This window comes from Lithobates pipiens, unplaced genomic scaffold (assembly GCF_037356315.1).
Source record: "Lithobates pipiens isolate NorthernLeopardFrog02 unplaced genomic scaffold, aLitPip1_a1.2 Scaffold_23, whole genome shotgun sequence".
Taxonomy (NCBI): Eukaryota; Metazoa; Chordata; class Amphibia; order Anura; family Ranidae; genus Lithobates; species Lithobates pipiens.
This window is the reverse complement of record NW_027507785.1, coordinates 90,811,402-90,828,220: the sequence shown is the minus strand read 5'-3', so window position 1 is coordinate 90,828,220 and position 16,819 is coordinate 90,811,402. Positions and strand designations below refer to the sequence as shown.

Below are 16,819 nucleotides of genomic sequence, written 5' to 3'. Positions count from 1 at the left end.
GATTCACCGGGAAGGAAGCAGAAAGTGCCATTCGTGCCTAACAACCCCCCCCCCAAATTTTGCAGCACTCTTTCTGAAGAGGGGAAGAAAACTAGCAAAGGGGGGGTGTCTGGTGGGGAGAGAGGGACCCCCCCCCCCCAACTTACCAGAGGCCTGCTGTTTGGCCGGAGGAAGAAGCATCTGCAGCTTTCAAGACATAGCGTGGGCTCTCTGACAAGCATGAGATGGTAAGTGCTCAATACACATTGGCATGACAGCATTTACTAATTAAAGGAGAAAATTTAAAAAAAATTCTTAGAACACTCCACTTGCCTTTCCCACCACAGGATTTTCTGTGGTAAACCAACAGACCCAATCTTCACCCTTCACGGTGGGTTCCGTTTAAACCTTCAGGAGCTGGGGATCCTCGAAGAAACCCACAATCCTGGACCTGTATTGGCACCTCCGGCAGTAAAATTGTATGGCCTTAATACCAAAAAGTACTGGATCCCAGGGTCCAGCTCTCTAAAGAGAAGCATTACAGGCAAGACCTTATTTCTTTGGTTACAAGGCCCGGGTACCATTCAATTCAGCCAAAAAGACACTTTGAATGGATCCGGCTGCATGGCTAGCCCCAGCAAGGATTGCTCCAGTGGAGCTCAGTACAGCACATCTTCACTCGTGACCAACACCTTAGACACTGGCGAAAAAACTGAGGTACTCCCACCAGTGGGAGGGGTTATATAGTGCACTTTTTAATTTAGGGCGTGCCAGTGCCCATCACCTGAAGGTGGCCTATAACCCACATAGTAACTACTATGGCTCTGTGTCCCGTGATGTATTCTAAGAAAAGCATATCGTTGTCATGAGTCAACACCTTTATATTGAATTCTTTCCACCATTATTCCCTTAATATCAAGATTTAACTGAATTTTACATGAGAGGCTCAAGAGAGAGAGCAAATAGGAGAGGAGACGGTGAACATCCCTGCCTAGTCCCGTTGGTATCCTTGAAGGGTGAAGATGAAACCCCATTTACCTTAACTTGTGCAGTTGGTACAGTATAAATGCTTGACGTCCATCCAAGCATTCTCCCAGTCCTATATGCCGAAGAACACGGGGACATAAACTGCCAACCAACTCAGTCGAAGGCCTTCTCACCGTCTGTTTCCCGAGAAACACACATGGAGTCTAAGTTGAGTTAGCCAGATAAAGTTCAAAGCCTTAATAGTGTTGTCTCAAGCCTCTCGTGTCAGGACAAACCCCACTTGATCAAGATGGATCAAAGATGGCAGTTGTTGTTGAAACCGCATTGCTAAGATCTTGGGGGGAAAAAAAGTTTCAGATCTAAATTTAATAAAGATATTGGTCTATAGGTCCAACATTGCATAGGGTCTTTGCCTTCTCTAAGCATTACCGAGATTAGGGCTTTCAGGAATTCTGTGGGAAAGGAAGTTGGCTCGCCTAATCTGTTAAGCATCTTAACAAAATAGGGCCCCAAGCTAGGTAAAAGGGGTTTATAATGATGGACTGTAAACCCATCCGTTCCTGGTGCCTTTCCCATCTTCGCTGAGCCTACTACCATCTGTAATTCCTCTAATGTAATTGGTGATTCCACCTCCTGCTGTACATTGGATGTAAATCATGGCATTCCAGAGGATGCCAAATACTCTTCCATCGCAGACTGATCAGGGGAATCTGAGTGCAAATTTATAAAGAGAGGAATAGAAATTGTCAAATGACTGGGAAATTTGTTTGGGTAAGCTAACTTTTTTTTTTTTTTTCCTCTTAGCTCCTAAAATTGATGGAACATATGTTGTTTGTTCACACAAGGCTCTGGCTAGTAATTTGCCACATTTATTACCAGACTCAAGTGCATTTACATCCTTACCTGTAATGCCATTTTAGCTTCAGTCACTTGTCTATGGGTACTTATCAGATCTTGTTCTACAACTATGGTAGGAGCATGTTTTATGAAGTGACTCTAATCAATCTATTTTAACAACGTTGACTTTACTTCCCTCTTGCGTTTAATCCTAGCGCCGTGTTTGATCAAAACACCTTGTATCGCTGCTTTGTGGCTTTTCCAGATTACTCCAGGGGCACATTCAGGGACATCCTCCCTCAAACCGCAGAGTCTTGTAGGAGGCTTTCATTGCGTTTTCGCATCATAGGACCTGAACGTCAACTTTCCGAGATTATATTTCAAAAAGATTGGCAAATGGTCCAACCAAGTGATCGACCCAATAATAACTTCAATAACCGAGTGTAATTGGCGGAGGAATAAAAAAAATATACGAGCAAATACTTTATGTGGGAGAGAGAGTATCCCCCACAGAGGGGAAAAGAGAAAGTGGGGGGGAAAAACCCCAAAATGAGTTATTTTAATAACTGTGGACCGTCAAGGTGGACACTAAGTAGTGGCCCCTTGAGAGACACTAAAGCAAATCTGCTTTAAGCACTCAACTTCTAGCTTCAAAATTGAGTGCTGGCCTAATAGGGGGGGGGGGGGGGTGGTTAAACATGACCAATCAAGGCAGAATCCCTGGCGTGTTCCATCAGCTTAATATACAATATCAAATACTAATATAAAAAAAAGAATAAAAAATGTATCCAATCAGGCATTAACAATCTCTCTAAACACTTTCTCGACTCTAGCAAATCTATCTTCACCCAAGAAATAAATATGAATATATTCAAAGAACTATATACAAAACCATTTTCAGGAACTTTTCTCCTTCCTAAATTGGGGGTCTATTATTCATGTTTTAATTATTCATATACTAGGGTTGTCAGCTCTGTCCCAATGGCACAAGTGAGTGAAGAGCACCAAAAAAAAAAAGTCATTAAAACCATCTCCTAAACAAAACCTCACTTTAACTTTGTGAAAAAAAAACCCATGTAATTCAGGGGGGATCTCTCACCCTATTTGTGTGTCGCAAAGAAATTTTGTTCTTTACCCTAAATCTATTCTTATTTTAATTAAAAAATGGTTACATTTAAGTGACAGGTGTTAAAAAAAAATCTTATTGTGTAATCAACTCATGTGATTTATAGATCTTAAAAAGAGAAAAAAAAAAGGGGGGGGGGGATAAAGGAAATTCCCCCTAATAGGGATTATGTGAGATTTATTCCTATACTCTTTGTGAAATCCTCTTATCAGTGCCCCCTATCTCCTTTTAGGGTTTAAAAAAAATAAAATGGTCATAGTTAAGTGACAGATGCCATAAGAAAACTAAAATAAAAAATAATCTTATTTAGTTTTCAACTTATGTGGTTTGATGACTTTCATGTCTCTCTCTTTTTTTTTTTTTTTTTTTTTTTTTTTTTTTTTTACTTTTTTAACAATACCAATCTCTTCTCTGTCCTCCATTTTACTCTTCCATACTACCTTCCCAATCCTCTCCCTCCTTATCTCATCAGCTGTTACACGATATGATAATGTCTCTATCTCTGTCCGCACATATTGTAGTTCCTCACAATGGCCATCCTCCACTCTGTGAATGAGAGCCTTTATATCTGATCTCGTAGGGAGCGTATTAGTGTCCTTAAATTCTCTTGCACTATACGGGATGCCGCTAATCCACCATGTTGAGAGTGGATCTGTCCATCTGATGCCAAGATTTTTCGGGATATCCTGAGTGGTGTCCAACCCCTCTTTTCCCGCAGGTGGCGCGTGAACCGCCTGTGGAGACCCGGTAGATTGTCCTTGTGAATTCACTGTTTTACTCCAGGACCCGTGTCTCTGTGATGCTGGGAAGTACTGCTGGATCTCCGACTGGATTTCACTTATTTTAGCCACTTTACGGGAGGTTTTAGTGTCCCGTTGCTTGGCCGATCACTTGCTGCTGTTTTGCGGTATTAGCAGGTATGGCCGGTCTGGGGCTGATGGAGCGTCGGGAGCTCGTGCACTATGCGTCCTCACTCAGCCATGTCCAGAACCTCCAGTCCCTTTTCATGCACTTCCACTAGTATTTGGGTAGGAAATGGTTAAAAAGATATATTTTAAAATGAGGATGGTTTTTGAAATGCTGTAATGTAAACTAACAATTGAACACCTTTTTTATGTTGGTATTTTTGTAAATAAAGAGCAAAGTCCAGTACTATCATATCATACTCAAATTGGCTGACTGACTGCACAATTTAAAAGATGACAATGGAAATGAAATGAATGAATGATGTGGCCATGTTGGTGGAGCCCCCACGGCCCTGCTGTTTTCAATAAGCGACAGCTAGTATGGGGAACTTCTCCCCATACTGCTGTCACAGGGAGAGATGGCAGCTGCAGCATTTGTTACATGTTTTATCCTAATGGGTGGAACATTTAACATGTTCCCAGAGGTGAACTTATTCCTTTTTTAGTGGCGTACAATATCCATTTTTAAACTACTGTACATATTTTTACTTGTACTGTTCTTGAATGTAATTTTAATGACCAAGCAGTAGAAAGAGTGACGTGTTTTTAAAATTGTTTTATAGGAGGTTTTAAGCTTGAAGACCAGAGAACTCTATCAAAGTATGCAGAGGGCCCAAGAGGAGGCTCAGCGACTGAAGCAGGAGCAGCGAATGCGTCATTTAGTGCAGAAAGGACACGATGTATCTAACCTGCAGAAGACTGCAGCAGGTAATCTTTGCTGTTGTGCTTGATTACATTCTATTACAGAATAAATAGTCTGATTCTATCTGGGGCATAGAAAGCTATTTAAAGTGGAGTTCCACTCGTTTTTCAGGTTATTAAAAGTCAGCAGATACACTTTTTGTAGCTGCTATCTGCTGACTTTTAATAAACAGACACTTGCCTGTCCCACGGTCCACCAATTCAGCCGCCCGAAGCTTCGTCCCTCTCCTCTGCGCCAGCATCACTACTGCATGCACCCAGCTGTGACAGCTTGCGGCTTCACAGCTGGGTGCGTACTGCATGTGTTGCACTTCGCTGTTCTGAATGGCCGAGAGGAGGAGTCGCCTAGAGGGAGAGGAGGCATTGCCGGTGGAAGTGGGGGATGGGTACCTGTCAAAACTAGGTTACCCTCCCCAAAAGAGATTGTGTCGGGGGTTAGGACTCCTTTAATGGAATTGCTGGGCTGAAAAGACATCTGATTAGTAAAAACAGGCTTTACAAGCGTAAATGTGATTTCCTACATAACATGCATAGTGTTGATCTGATCTTTTTTCAGGTGAAGCCATCAACTTGGATCCCACCCGGGCTGCTAGTTGCACCACTGTGATACCAGAGAGCTCTCGCAGCGGGGCCAACAGTATTAACATACCAAGTGTTACAACATTAATCTCCCCCAGGAAAGACACAGCAGTTCAGACAGGTAGTAGAATTTTTTTTTTTCGTGATAGACAATAGCTTGTATAAAGTCTGCTTGCTTGTTGTATACAAAACAATGTCAGGTTATACATGCCACCGTTTATTTTTTATTTTTTGCTGTTGTCCTAGGATGGCTGTCTTTTCTTTAACGCTGCTGGAAAAAGACTAAATTAATATCTTTGTACCTTTTGTACAATATAGGCCATAGGTTGGATATTCATAGGCACTGAGTTATAGGTTGGCTCCTTCAGGTCATTGTACACTGGCAAACTTTTAAGGACATGCCTCATGGGTGTCCCCCTAGAACACTACCTTATGCCGCGAGTCCTCCAATTTTTTTTTTTTTTTTTTTTCTCGTGCGAGATGCACCTCTTGGGTCATCCAGTATATAATTTTAAATTTGGATTCTTCATTCAACTCTTCAACTTTTGACTGTCTTCTAATGACGTTTGAAGCAATGCACCTAAATTGGTGCAACCTTTGTATAACCTTGGGAGCCATACCTGGACCCCACACCATGGGGACAGCTTGCAGTGTTGCTTTGAGCGCTGGATCCTGTATGGGTGCTCACCTCAAAACTTAGTACAATGGATGTAGTTTGCCTCAGGGCACTATACATTTTCAAGGCAATGGTCAATCCCTAAGTAACCCAGACCTTGAAGACCCCTTCAGGAATTTTCCCCCCTTTACGGGTGAAAATTCTACTCTATATAGGGACCAGCAACATGGATAGGTAAGGCAGGGTCACCCTGTTTATTGAACAGTTACTGTAGCCTTATAACCCCGAATAGTATGCATTCATGTGTTGTATTTTGGAACTGTTTGAAACATAATGACTTGTATATAGTATAAACTTGTCAAAACTTGGTGCTCAAAATTCAACAACTCAGAGCTTAGTCTTAGGTGGTTGACCAGGTGTTGCATGTTACCACAGGTTGCACACTTTACCGACACTTGTGCCTAGAGCAGTTTTATAAGGTACGCTTCCTCCCACCCTTCTGCCACAAAGACTTTGATAGAGTATGGTCTGCACTAGGGTTGCCGCGTACTCCTTATCGGACATGAATTTCCAAAACCTACTTGTGAGTACCACCACAGGAGAATAACCTCACCTGTAGCAATGATGGAAACCAGGTGAAAGAACTGCAGCAGAAGCTTGGGCAAACAATTACCCTGCTGAAGACCTGCACAGCACTCTGTCTTATGGTGACGATGCTTCCCTTGTATCGGAGCAGGACCCAATTTCAACTGTGGTTTTTATATCTGATTCTAGCTCTCTTAGGCACACAACGCATGGCCATCATTGTTGAGGGCCCAAAACAAAAGGGACCTTCCCAACCCCCACCATCTATACCAGAGTCGGTTCCCAGTATGCTTGCCTTAGAAGAGGTAGATCTAGAAGAGAATGGAGAGGCCCACGGCAGATTTCTCACCCCCACGATCCTATACACCAGATGTGAAGACTTCAGGCAATCTGCTTGCCAATGTTTATATGCTCGCTTCTTCTGTGTGGGAAAACCCTCTGCATTGTCGCACTTGAATCTCCTAACTCTCGCCAGGCCCCTTTGGGTACAAAGTGACCTGCAAAATCTAAAAAGGCATTTCCTTTTCATGACCAAAAAATAATGGGCAATCTATACCCAATACATTGGGTAAATCCAGAAGATATTTTCTAGGGCTGAAACAATTAATCGATTAGTTGTCGATTGAATTGATTATAAAAATACAACCATTTTCATAATCTATTAGTTGTCCTGCACACAGAATGTAACATTTGTTTACATATCCGGAAATACAGTGACACACACACACACACACACACACACACACAGAGCTCCGTACACTGTCCATACATGTCAGTAAGTGCCTGAGAACTTGTGAATGTGTGTGAGGAGCAGTGCCTCATGGGGCATGTAGTCCTGGGCAGCAAGTGAGTTCTAAAGGCAGAAGGTTTTTTTACCTTGCTATAGGGCAGTGATGGTGAACCTTGGCACCCCAGATGTTTTGGAACTATATTTCCCATGATGCTCACCTACACTGCAGAATGCATGAGCATCATGGGAAATGTAGTTCCAAAAAATCTGGGGTGCTAAGGTTCGCCATCACTGCTATAGTGGCACTCTGTACTAGATTGCAGCTTGATATTTTGGCACTCTAAAGGCAGGAGGAGCCAGAAGGGGGTCAGTAGGGGACCCCTTAAAAGGAAAATTGGGGCTCTGTGCAAAACCATTACACAGAGCAGATGAGTATAACGTGTTTTGTTTAAAAAAAAAAAAAAAATCCCTTTTATAGATTGTGTGCAGGGAAGATGTGCATGTGTACCCAGAGAAGGTGGAGGCTTATAGACTGGAGGCATTGCAACTACATTTAAACTAAACTTTTACCAGTATCGTGCATATTTCAAAAGATCGCATCCATGAAAAAATAGGCGTTAATATAAAAGATTTGGCTCTCCCTCCCAGCCTTCATGTAGCCTCATGTCTGACTCTGAGTTAAAAAATAAATATTCACTTTTTCATAGTATAAATGAACACTTATTTTATAGTAGAGATTATCTGATCTTTTTGTACTATAAAGGGCTAATTCAATATTTTTTTTCTTTTTTTTTAACCCAATTATGACAGGTGATACAAAAAAAAACATGCTGCTACCACTAATCGTCTTAGGCCTGGTTCACACCTATGTGTTTTATTTTTTATTTTTTTTGTTTTTTTTCTTTGTGCTTTTTGCAGAAACGCACTACAGTTTATTTAACATGGTTTCCTATGGGTAACGTTCACATCTATGCTTTTTTCAGCTGCTGTGTATTTTGTTTAAACTTCAAATGGTGCTTTTTTTGGTTCAATGGACTTCAATTACGAAGCTGCAAAAAAAGCATGTAGTGCGTTTTTTTTTTGCCGCAATTTGCATTTTTTAATCTGCCCAACAACAAATTGGCCCCAAAAAAAGCATAACAAAAGGCAAATCGCAGCAACATCACATGTGCAAAACGCACAGCAAAAAGCACTGCAGAAACTGATCACTAAGCAAACTGCATATGTGTGAACCGAGCCTTATGCTGGCCATACACGTTTAGATTTTTGGACGAGAATATTCATACAAAAAATCTTTGTACATTCACTGAATGAAAGAATGTCTTTTAAAAATTTCACTTGCTTTTAACATTAAGTTTTAAAACAAATGTAATTTCTGAACAAAAACCACATACACTGTCTGAAAATTCCTTTGACCAAGAAGTTTTCTATTCTGCCTCTTCAAATTTTCCTATCATTGTGGTCGAAAATAAAGTCGATTTGACCCCACTAACGATTAGAATATCAAAGGAACGTTCTGAAAATGTGTTTTTTTATTTTTTATTTACGGAAGATATTGTTTTTGTATGGCCAGCAAAAGTGACAGCATGCGCAGGTAGCTTTTATTGAGCCACCTGTCTATGACCGGGGAGTCTGTTTTGCCAAGTTTCAGACAGAACTGTAATATATATATATATTTTTTTTTTTTTTTTTTATTTGACCACTGAGCACTTAAACCCTTTTCCTAACCAGACCAATTTTAAGCTTTTGGCGCTCTCGCATTTTGAATGACAATTACTCATGCAACACTGTACCTATCTGAAATTTTTGTCTTTTTTTTTTTTTCCACACAAATGGAGCTTTTGGTGGTATTTATTTTATTTTTTTTAAACAATCTTTATTTATAGGAGATGGGGTATTACAGCTTGATATACAGTAAAAGAATGGAAAAAAAAATGAAAATGAACAGAGAGGATAAACATTTGCTGTAGGTAATGCTGATACATAATACTCCAGTCGTTCCTTTTTCGTTTTTCACTTGTAGTGGGAACAAGAACATGAATAGTCAACAGTCATAAATTAACTTCGTACTGATTAGGTTACTAAGAGAGTATTTACCAGGTGACGGGTCAGCACGGTAGGTCAACTGATTGTTGGGCTGAGTAATCCCAGTCCGCAGTCTAGTTCGTGCAGTATAGGACTGGTCTGTCCTCTTGTAAGAGGTTCTCACGCGTGATACGCTTGGTCAGCTTTAATGTTCATGGTAACTCACGTGGGGCCGACTGCTTCCTAGACGACCGCGTGCTGGGGGAAGGGGGGCAGTCCTGCATAATAGCGGCACCAAAGTGCCATTTCCCTGTTCAAGTCAGGTTGTCCCATGGCGTCAGGTCGCCAAATTTTTGTTGGGCCACCCAAGTCCTCCATTCCTCACCCGTCACCTGGCACTCAACATATCAACCATCTGCCCGTAGGCAGCCATAACTATTCAAGTCATAAAGTATTATAAAGTAGTTAAGTGAGAAAAAGAAGGGAAAAGAAAAGTGGTTTAGAGCATACCTGAAGCCTCTCTTCCAACTCCGCCTCCTCTCCAAGCCCCGTCAACCTCTCCATACATGTAGGATGATCAAGGGGGTGAGTGAAGAGAGAGAATAGCATCCTGTCTCCTCGCCCCTGATTAATGAAATGTTAAATTGAGTGTTGGAGTCTCCTCAGCTCCTGGTCCCCATCTGTAAGCCCTGGGGGCGTCCCCTTAGGGATGGCTCCGCCAGTTCCAGGAGGGCCACATCCAAACTGGAGGAAATGTGTCCAGGGTTCGATATATACACTAGCCAGGGCTGCCAAATCGCAGTGAAGCGGTCATGGGCCCTTCTGCAAGTGGCAATCCACCCCTCTGCCTCCCGGATGTCACCCACCCTGCGGCGCCACTCCTCCTTACTTGGGATTTGCGGACGCTTCCAAAAAATAGGGAGCAGCCGCTTAGCTGCATTTAGCAAATGAGGCAGCACACTCTTCTTGTACTGGCTCACTGGCATGGGAGGAATGGGTAGCAGGAAGTGAATCGGGGACAGAGGAATATCTATGCCTGTGATTTCTTTGAACAGAGATTTAATGTCCTCCCAGTAAGGTCTGATCGCAGGGCAATCCCACCAAATATGCAGAAGAGTGCCCCTGTGGCCACAGCCCCGCCAACATTGATCTGACTTTTGGTGGTATTTAATCACCGCTGGGTTTTTAATTTTTTGCGCTATAAAAGAAAAATACTGAAAATTCTGTTTGTTATAAAGTTTTTCAAATTAGTAATTTTTCTTCATAAATTTTGGCCAAAATTTATACTGCTACATATCCTTGGTAAAAATTACTCAAATCCGTGTATATTATTTGGTATTTGTGAAAGTTATAGAGTCCACAAGCTATGGTGCCAATCTCTGAAAATTGATCACACCTGAGGTCTCATTTCTTGAGACCCTACCAAGCCAGGGAAGTACAAATACCCCCCAACTGACCCCTTTTTGGAAAGTAGATGTGCCAAGGTATTTAGTAAGAGGCATTTTGAGTTTTTTGAAGTTGTAATTTTCCCCACAATCCTTTGCAAAATCAAGATTTTCTTTTCTTTTTCACAAAATTGTTATATTGGCAGATTATTTCTCAAACACAGCATATGCATAGCACAATTTACATCCCAAAACACATTCTACTACTCCTCCTTAGTATGGTGATACCACATGTGTGAGACTTTTACACAGCGGCCCAACACGCAGGGAGCACCGTCAGGCGTTCTTGGAGCACAAATTACACGTATCATTTCTTGACTATCGCTTAGGCCGCGTACACACGCGCGGACTGTTCGCCCAACTTTGTCCGTCCAACAGTTTCAGCAAACAGTCCGCTCAAAATTAGCATGGACGGACATGCCCACACACGACGAACGAACAGTTTGCTGAAACCGTGCGCGATGACGTGAACAGCACGTACGACGGGACGAAAAATACGACGTCCTATACACTGCATTATAGCTTTCGGCGTGAAAATCCTTTCTGAGCATGCGCGCAACTTTGTTTGACGAACAAGCCTACACACGAGCGGGCTGTTCGCTGAAACAAGGTTTCAGCGGACAGTTTTTCGGAAATTCCGAAAAACCTTGTCCGTCCAACTGTCCGCTGAAACTGTCCGCTGAAAGCCCACACACGAGCGGACTGTCCGCCCAAACACTGTTCAGCGGACAAAGTTGGGCGAACAGTCCGCCCGTGTGTACGCGGCCTTACACTTTTGAAGGCCCTGGAGAACCAGGACAATGGAAATGCCCCAAAACCGACCCCATTTTGGAAAGCAACCCCAATATATAAGCTATGAGGTATATCGAGTCTTTTGAACATGTCATTTTTTTTCTACAAGTTTTAGAAAATGTGTAAAGAAAATGAAAACTAATATATATATAAACAATATTTCTAACACATAGCATGTACATACCAAAAATTACACCCTACTGAGTACGGCGATACCACATGTACACCCTACTGAGTACGGCGATGCCACTTTTACACAGCCTGGCCACATAGAGAGGCCCAACACGCAAGGAGTACTGTCAGGTGTTCTAGAGGCATTAGTTTCAAATCAAATTTGACTACCTATTACACTTTTGTGAGGCACTGTAGTGGCATGGATGAGCATGAATGGGGATGGCTGAGCATGAATGAGGTATGGCTGGGTACAGATGGGGGTGGATGGGATGGCTGAGCATAGATGCATGAGTATGGCTGATTAGGGATGGCTGGCGGAGTATGGCGGGTATGGATGGATGAGTGCTGGAGTTGGTACATATCAGCGTTATGCACACTACACATCCAGCCCACAGCACTCGATCTCTGCCCTCGCACTGTACAGAGAGGGGAGAGAGGAACCGGACGTGGTATCACTCCGCCTGTGAAGGAGCCAGCGCTATACAGGAAGCATCGGCTCTACTTCCTCTAGCGGCGGCTCCGTTCTTCGTGTTGATGCTCGGAGATGGCGGGTCGGGAACCCGTGATCTGGGCATGCTGTCCCGCCATCAGAGCAAGATGTGGCGGGCCACATCAGAGGGCGTATGGCCTGCGGGCCAGCGGTTGGGCACCCCTGTAGTAGACCCTTCCATCTAAGTTTTGAATAAACCTCTTATTGTACTTAATAAAAGGTATTCTTTCTTCAAAGATTCTGCCAGTAGAATGTACAATATGCTCTTAAAGGCGCCTTCTACTTTCGCAGGCTCAACTCTATAACCAGCTATTGCTGCAATTTCTGTCTGCCAAACCACAGTTAACTGGACTAAGGCAATGAACAACCAATACGATACTGCGATACTGTATTTCAGAACCATAGCTTAATTGAGCAATTGCCTTCTGCCTTTCCGTTTTATGTGAATGCCCTAGAACAGGTTATGACACAACTCTCCAGAATGTGAATGGAAAGCAGAGCCAATCTTGTGGCTCAAAGAGCTATTCCCATTTTCCCATCATGCCAGCGCTCTCAGTTCTCTTACTGTGGGAGACTAGCATGTTAAGTTTTTTTATGGTGCTTCCATTTGGAACGTCCTCTGCAACCCAAGTATTCACAAATGTGCTTCTGGCTTTTCTACAAACCCGGGGTGTTCATATCACAGGTTACCTTGATGACTTTCTGCTGAAGGGCTTCTCAGCTAGGAGCTTGGTTTCCAGCCTCCAAAGGATCATCCAGTTCCGTCCAACTTTTGGCTGCATAATCAATGTCCCAAAGTCTGCCTCTCTGCCCTCACACCATCTTGAGTACCTGGGTTTAATCTTGGACACATCCAAAGCCAGCTTATTCCTTCCTCCAGTAAAAGATTCGCTCTTTATACAAAGCTGCTTTTTCTTATGTACAATATGGTGGTTGTAATACCAAGACCTTCATTTTTACCTAAGGTTTTCTCCCATTTCCATCTCAATGAGAACATACTACTCCAGTGGTCATCAGCCCTGTCCTCAGGGCCTACTAACAGGCCAGATTTGCAAGATAACTGAAATACATCACAGGTGATATCATTTGCTGCTTGGTGATTGCTGCATTCTAGTCTACATCTCCCCAAGGTAATACATAAGCCCTGGCCTGTTAGTGGGCCCTGAGGACAGAGTTTATGACCACTGTAGTACTCCTTTGCCTCTGTCCTGCTCCAAAACATGAGAAGGAAATTTCAACATGGTTTGGATGTGGCAAGGGCTGTAAGTCTACTTAGCCCTTTTTTTTGTACTACCTAGGTCCTTGTAGAAGACTCCCTGTTTCCTCTGGCAGGTGGATCAGATAAAGCCTTTCCAGTGCCTACGTTCTTAAATTTGAACTACACTGTACCCAAGTACTACAGACCAAAAACACTTTTTTTTTATTAATTTTTATTATTCAAAACAAACTTGCATCCATGTCCCTATGCTTTATTTTTCTAGGGAATCACTTTGAAAAATGTCCCCCTAGCATTTCGGACCATGGCCATCTTGAGTAAGGGCAGATGAGATCCACGTAGCATTCGCTTCCTGAAATCTATCTGCCCTTCCCTTAGGCATACAGACAGGAATGTATAATTTAGCAGAAAAAAAATACTTCTCTTGACTACTGCTCATCCGGATGTATGACATTTTGCCTAGGCCTGGAACCAAGGAAGTAACTGAAGAAACGTAAAAAAAAAAAAAAATTAATAAAACGATTACATATGATACACTTTCCCATCTATTTACTAATGCTAGCAACATGAGGGTTAAAAATGGTAATGAAGTTCCACATCACGGAAAAGTTGATCCCTTTCCCAACAGAGCCATTCCACCAGGGCTGTTGGTGTCTTTTGGTCTTTTCAGCATCAAACGCCTATATCCCATATTTTCAAGACCACCACCTGGTCCTATGTTCACATGTTCTACCAGGGAGATGTTCAGGCCTCAGCTGATGCAGGCTCTAAACAGCTATTTCAAGCTGTATATAAGTATTTTGTTTGCATTATTTAAACCCTTATGTTTGTTGTGGTCCTGTTGGCAGTTCAATGTTGCTATGATGTTGCATGCCTCGTGGTTTGAAGTACATTCTGTGGTCTATGAATAAAAGTCCTCTACTGTAAGATTAAGATGATAGGAATTTGACTTGCCTGTAAATTTCTTCTCTTGGAGTACAGTAAAAGACACAGGTCTCCTCTGTGCCTTGATCACTTCTTACTGCTTGTAGTAGGCAGGGTAACATGGATCTGTTTTAGGGGGCGACCCTTGCAAAAAATGTTTACCATTGTCTGTCTGATTACCTGAAGGTAGCAGCCTTATAACCCAGGGTCTATGAATACAAGTCCTGTACTCTCAAAAAGAATAAAACTGGTGCAATTATCCACTTACATCAAAGTTATGGAAGTCCGGCACATGTCCTAGCCACACTGATGTGGCGTCCGTCTGGTGCTTTAGTGTTACTACAGCGTTTTGTCATGCATACCATGTGACAGTGCCACTATCCCCTATGTACTGTACTCTCAGATGGGAAATTTACAGGTAAGTCAAAATTCCTGTTTTTTCTTTGTGATAGGGTGGCAATGGTAATGCTTGAATTGCTAGGCTGAATTCCCAAAGCTTAGATCTGATCCTTCCAAAAATTGATCGTATGTGTATGTTCTTCTTGACAGATGATCTGGATACTAGGATAAAGCCTGAATCTGTTTCTAAAAGGCAGTCCTGGAGACAAGAGAACGCCTCTCCTGATATACCTGTAGAATTCACCTACCAGCAGTCAAAGGCTGAACAACTGGGGAACAAGGTAACGTCTCAAAGAGACAGGAGCGAATCTACAAAAGAAAACACAATCAATGACATTTATGACCAGTATGCAAGGACTGAAAAGCAGGCCAGGGAACCTGGACGAAAACCTGACTGGAACAGAAACAGACCTCAAAGAAAGTTTGTCCCAGCTTCTGAGAGGTACCCCAAAGGACTACAAAAACAGAGGGAGGAAAGTAAAGTGAGGCGACAGATGGAGCTCCGTCATTTGGTGGAAAAAAACTCTTCCAATAATCTCAATACTAGAAAAGACCAGTCTCCAGAAAGGTCCCCTGTTCCTCGAGGGGAAGCCAAAATCTCCCACCCGTCAGAGAAAATCAAACCTGCACTTGAATTTCGAAAGGTAATAAGGTGGAAACCAATCTTGAACATTCTGTGTAAAAATTACAAAAAGTCCATGTTACAGAAGTGTCAAACTAGGCCTGGAGAATATTTTTATGTTGCATCTAAGATTTATTTTTCCCACTCTGTAGTGCAATCATTTTCAGCCTTGGCAGCACCGTGTGCGTGTGCGCGTGCACAGAGGGCCCACATGTGAATCAATAGCTCCCTATGTGATTGAGTTGTTAACGTGACAGGTTCTCTTTAATGAGACACCAGGGGTCTATTAGAACCTTGCTGTCTCTCCCCTACACTCTGCTGAAGCTATTGAAGTACAGATCATGCTCTACTAGCTCCTTCTCTAGCCATCGCTTCCAAGGAATGCCCTCAACAAATCGAAAAGTGAAGTAATATGCGTCGCTTCCTGGTTTAGTCACTGGATATGGGAGTGGTGTTGAGAGAACAGATGCCTGCCCTATCCAGCGACACGATCAATATGGGTCCCAGGCCCACAGGACAGCAGAGCCTGGGCTACATCATGGGGCATGCTGTAGGGGGAAATGGTGTGTTCTGGCGCATGTGGAGGTGATTCGGTGTCTTTCTGCCAACAACGCTGATGTAAAAGTGCTCACTTTTACATTATATTGAAAAGCCTGCCCTCTTCCCTGCCAGTGCCAACCTTGGAGGCTCTCGGGTTCTCCAGATACGTCTGGGGAGCCCAGGACCAGGCTAAATGGCTTCAGGATGTTGTGTGGGAGAGAACGCTCCCTGATCTCCTCTGCAGTGAATGAACCTGAAAGCAACAAGGATTTCAACTTTCAACAGCTACTATTAGATTCAGGCAGAGTTTAGGAGATTGTGGACATCTCTCCAATTAGCCAGTGACTGCAGGTTTTCTTTTATCAACAGCTACTGGTAGATACAGGCAGGATTGGATTCGGGACATGTCCCCAATTAGCCAATGAGTGCAGTTTTTTTTTTTTTTTGGTTTACTAAAAGGAGTATACTGAGCTTGGTGCAGAAAAAGATTGGGCCCTCAGAACTTCTTATAAATCCCAGTCGGGACCTGCACTTTGCTGTCTGCTTTTGCTGCCACCTAACCCCCCTTCATCTTCAGGTGCCCATTCCTTTTCCTGCCTCATAATAGAGGTGTTTTCTTAAGATTAATAACTGCAACATGTTGCTCCTCCTGATCCTAAGAGCTTAAAATACCCAAGTCTCACCTAAACAGCCTAAAAAGGAAACTGTATCTTTTCTAATTAAGGCTAGTACCACTTTAAAATGAGGGGATTCTACAGTTCCTTCTCCTAACATGGTGTCTGGACTCTGTTTTCATAGGCCAAAACTTTTAACCAAGGTGTTTCTTTATCGTTCCTTATTCATTCAATTATTTTTAAAGTGATTCTGAAGGCAGAAGGTTTTTAATCTTCATAAATGCTATGTATGAAGGCAAATAAGCTATACTTACCTGAGCCCCATCTCGATCCAGCAGTGGGTCTCTCTCCTCATTGGCTCACACAGCAGCGTAGCCATTGTCTCTTGCTGCTATCAAGCACAGCCAGTGAGCTAATGAGGAGAGTGTAGGGGCGGGGCCAAGCTGTGCTCTGTGTGTGAATGATCAATGTC

General features: G+C 42.8%; 1 protein-coding gene across 1 annotated transcript in view; it reads left to right on the top strand.

Annotated features, from left to right (window-relative positions):
• Positions 1 to 16,819, top strand: part of CCDC66 (coiled-coil domain containing 66) — an 83,708-nt gene that overhangs the window by 53,411 nt on the left and 13,478 nt on the right. Inside the window, 3 exon segments of the mRNA XM_077452043.1 lie at positions 4,458 to 4,602; positions 5,153 to 5,296; positions 14,722 to 15,215. Coding sequence (XP_077308169.1) covers positions 4,458 to 4,602; positions 5,153 to 5,296; positions 14,722 to 15,215 — 783 coding nt within the window.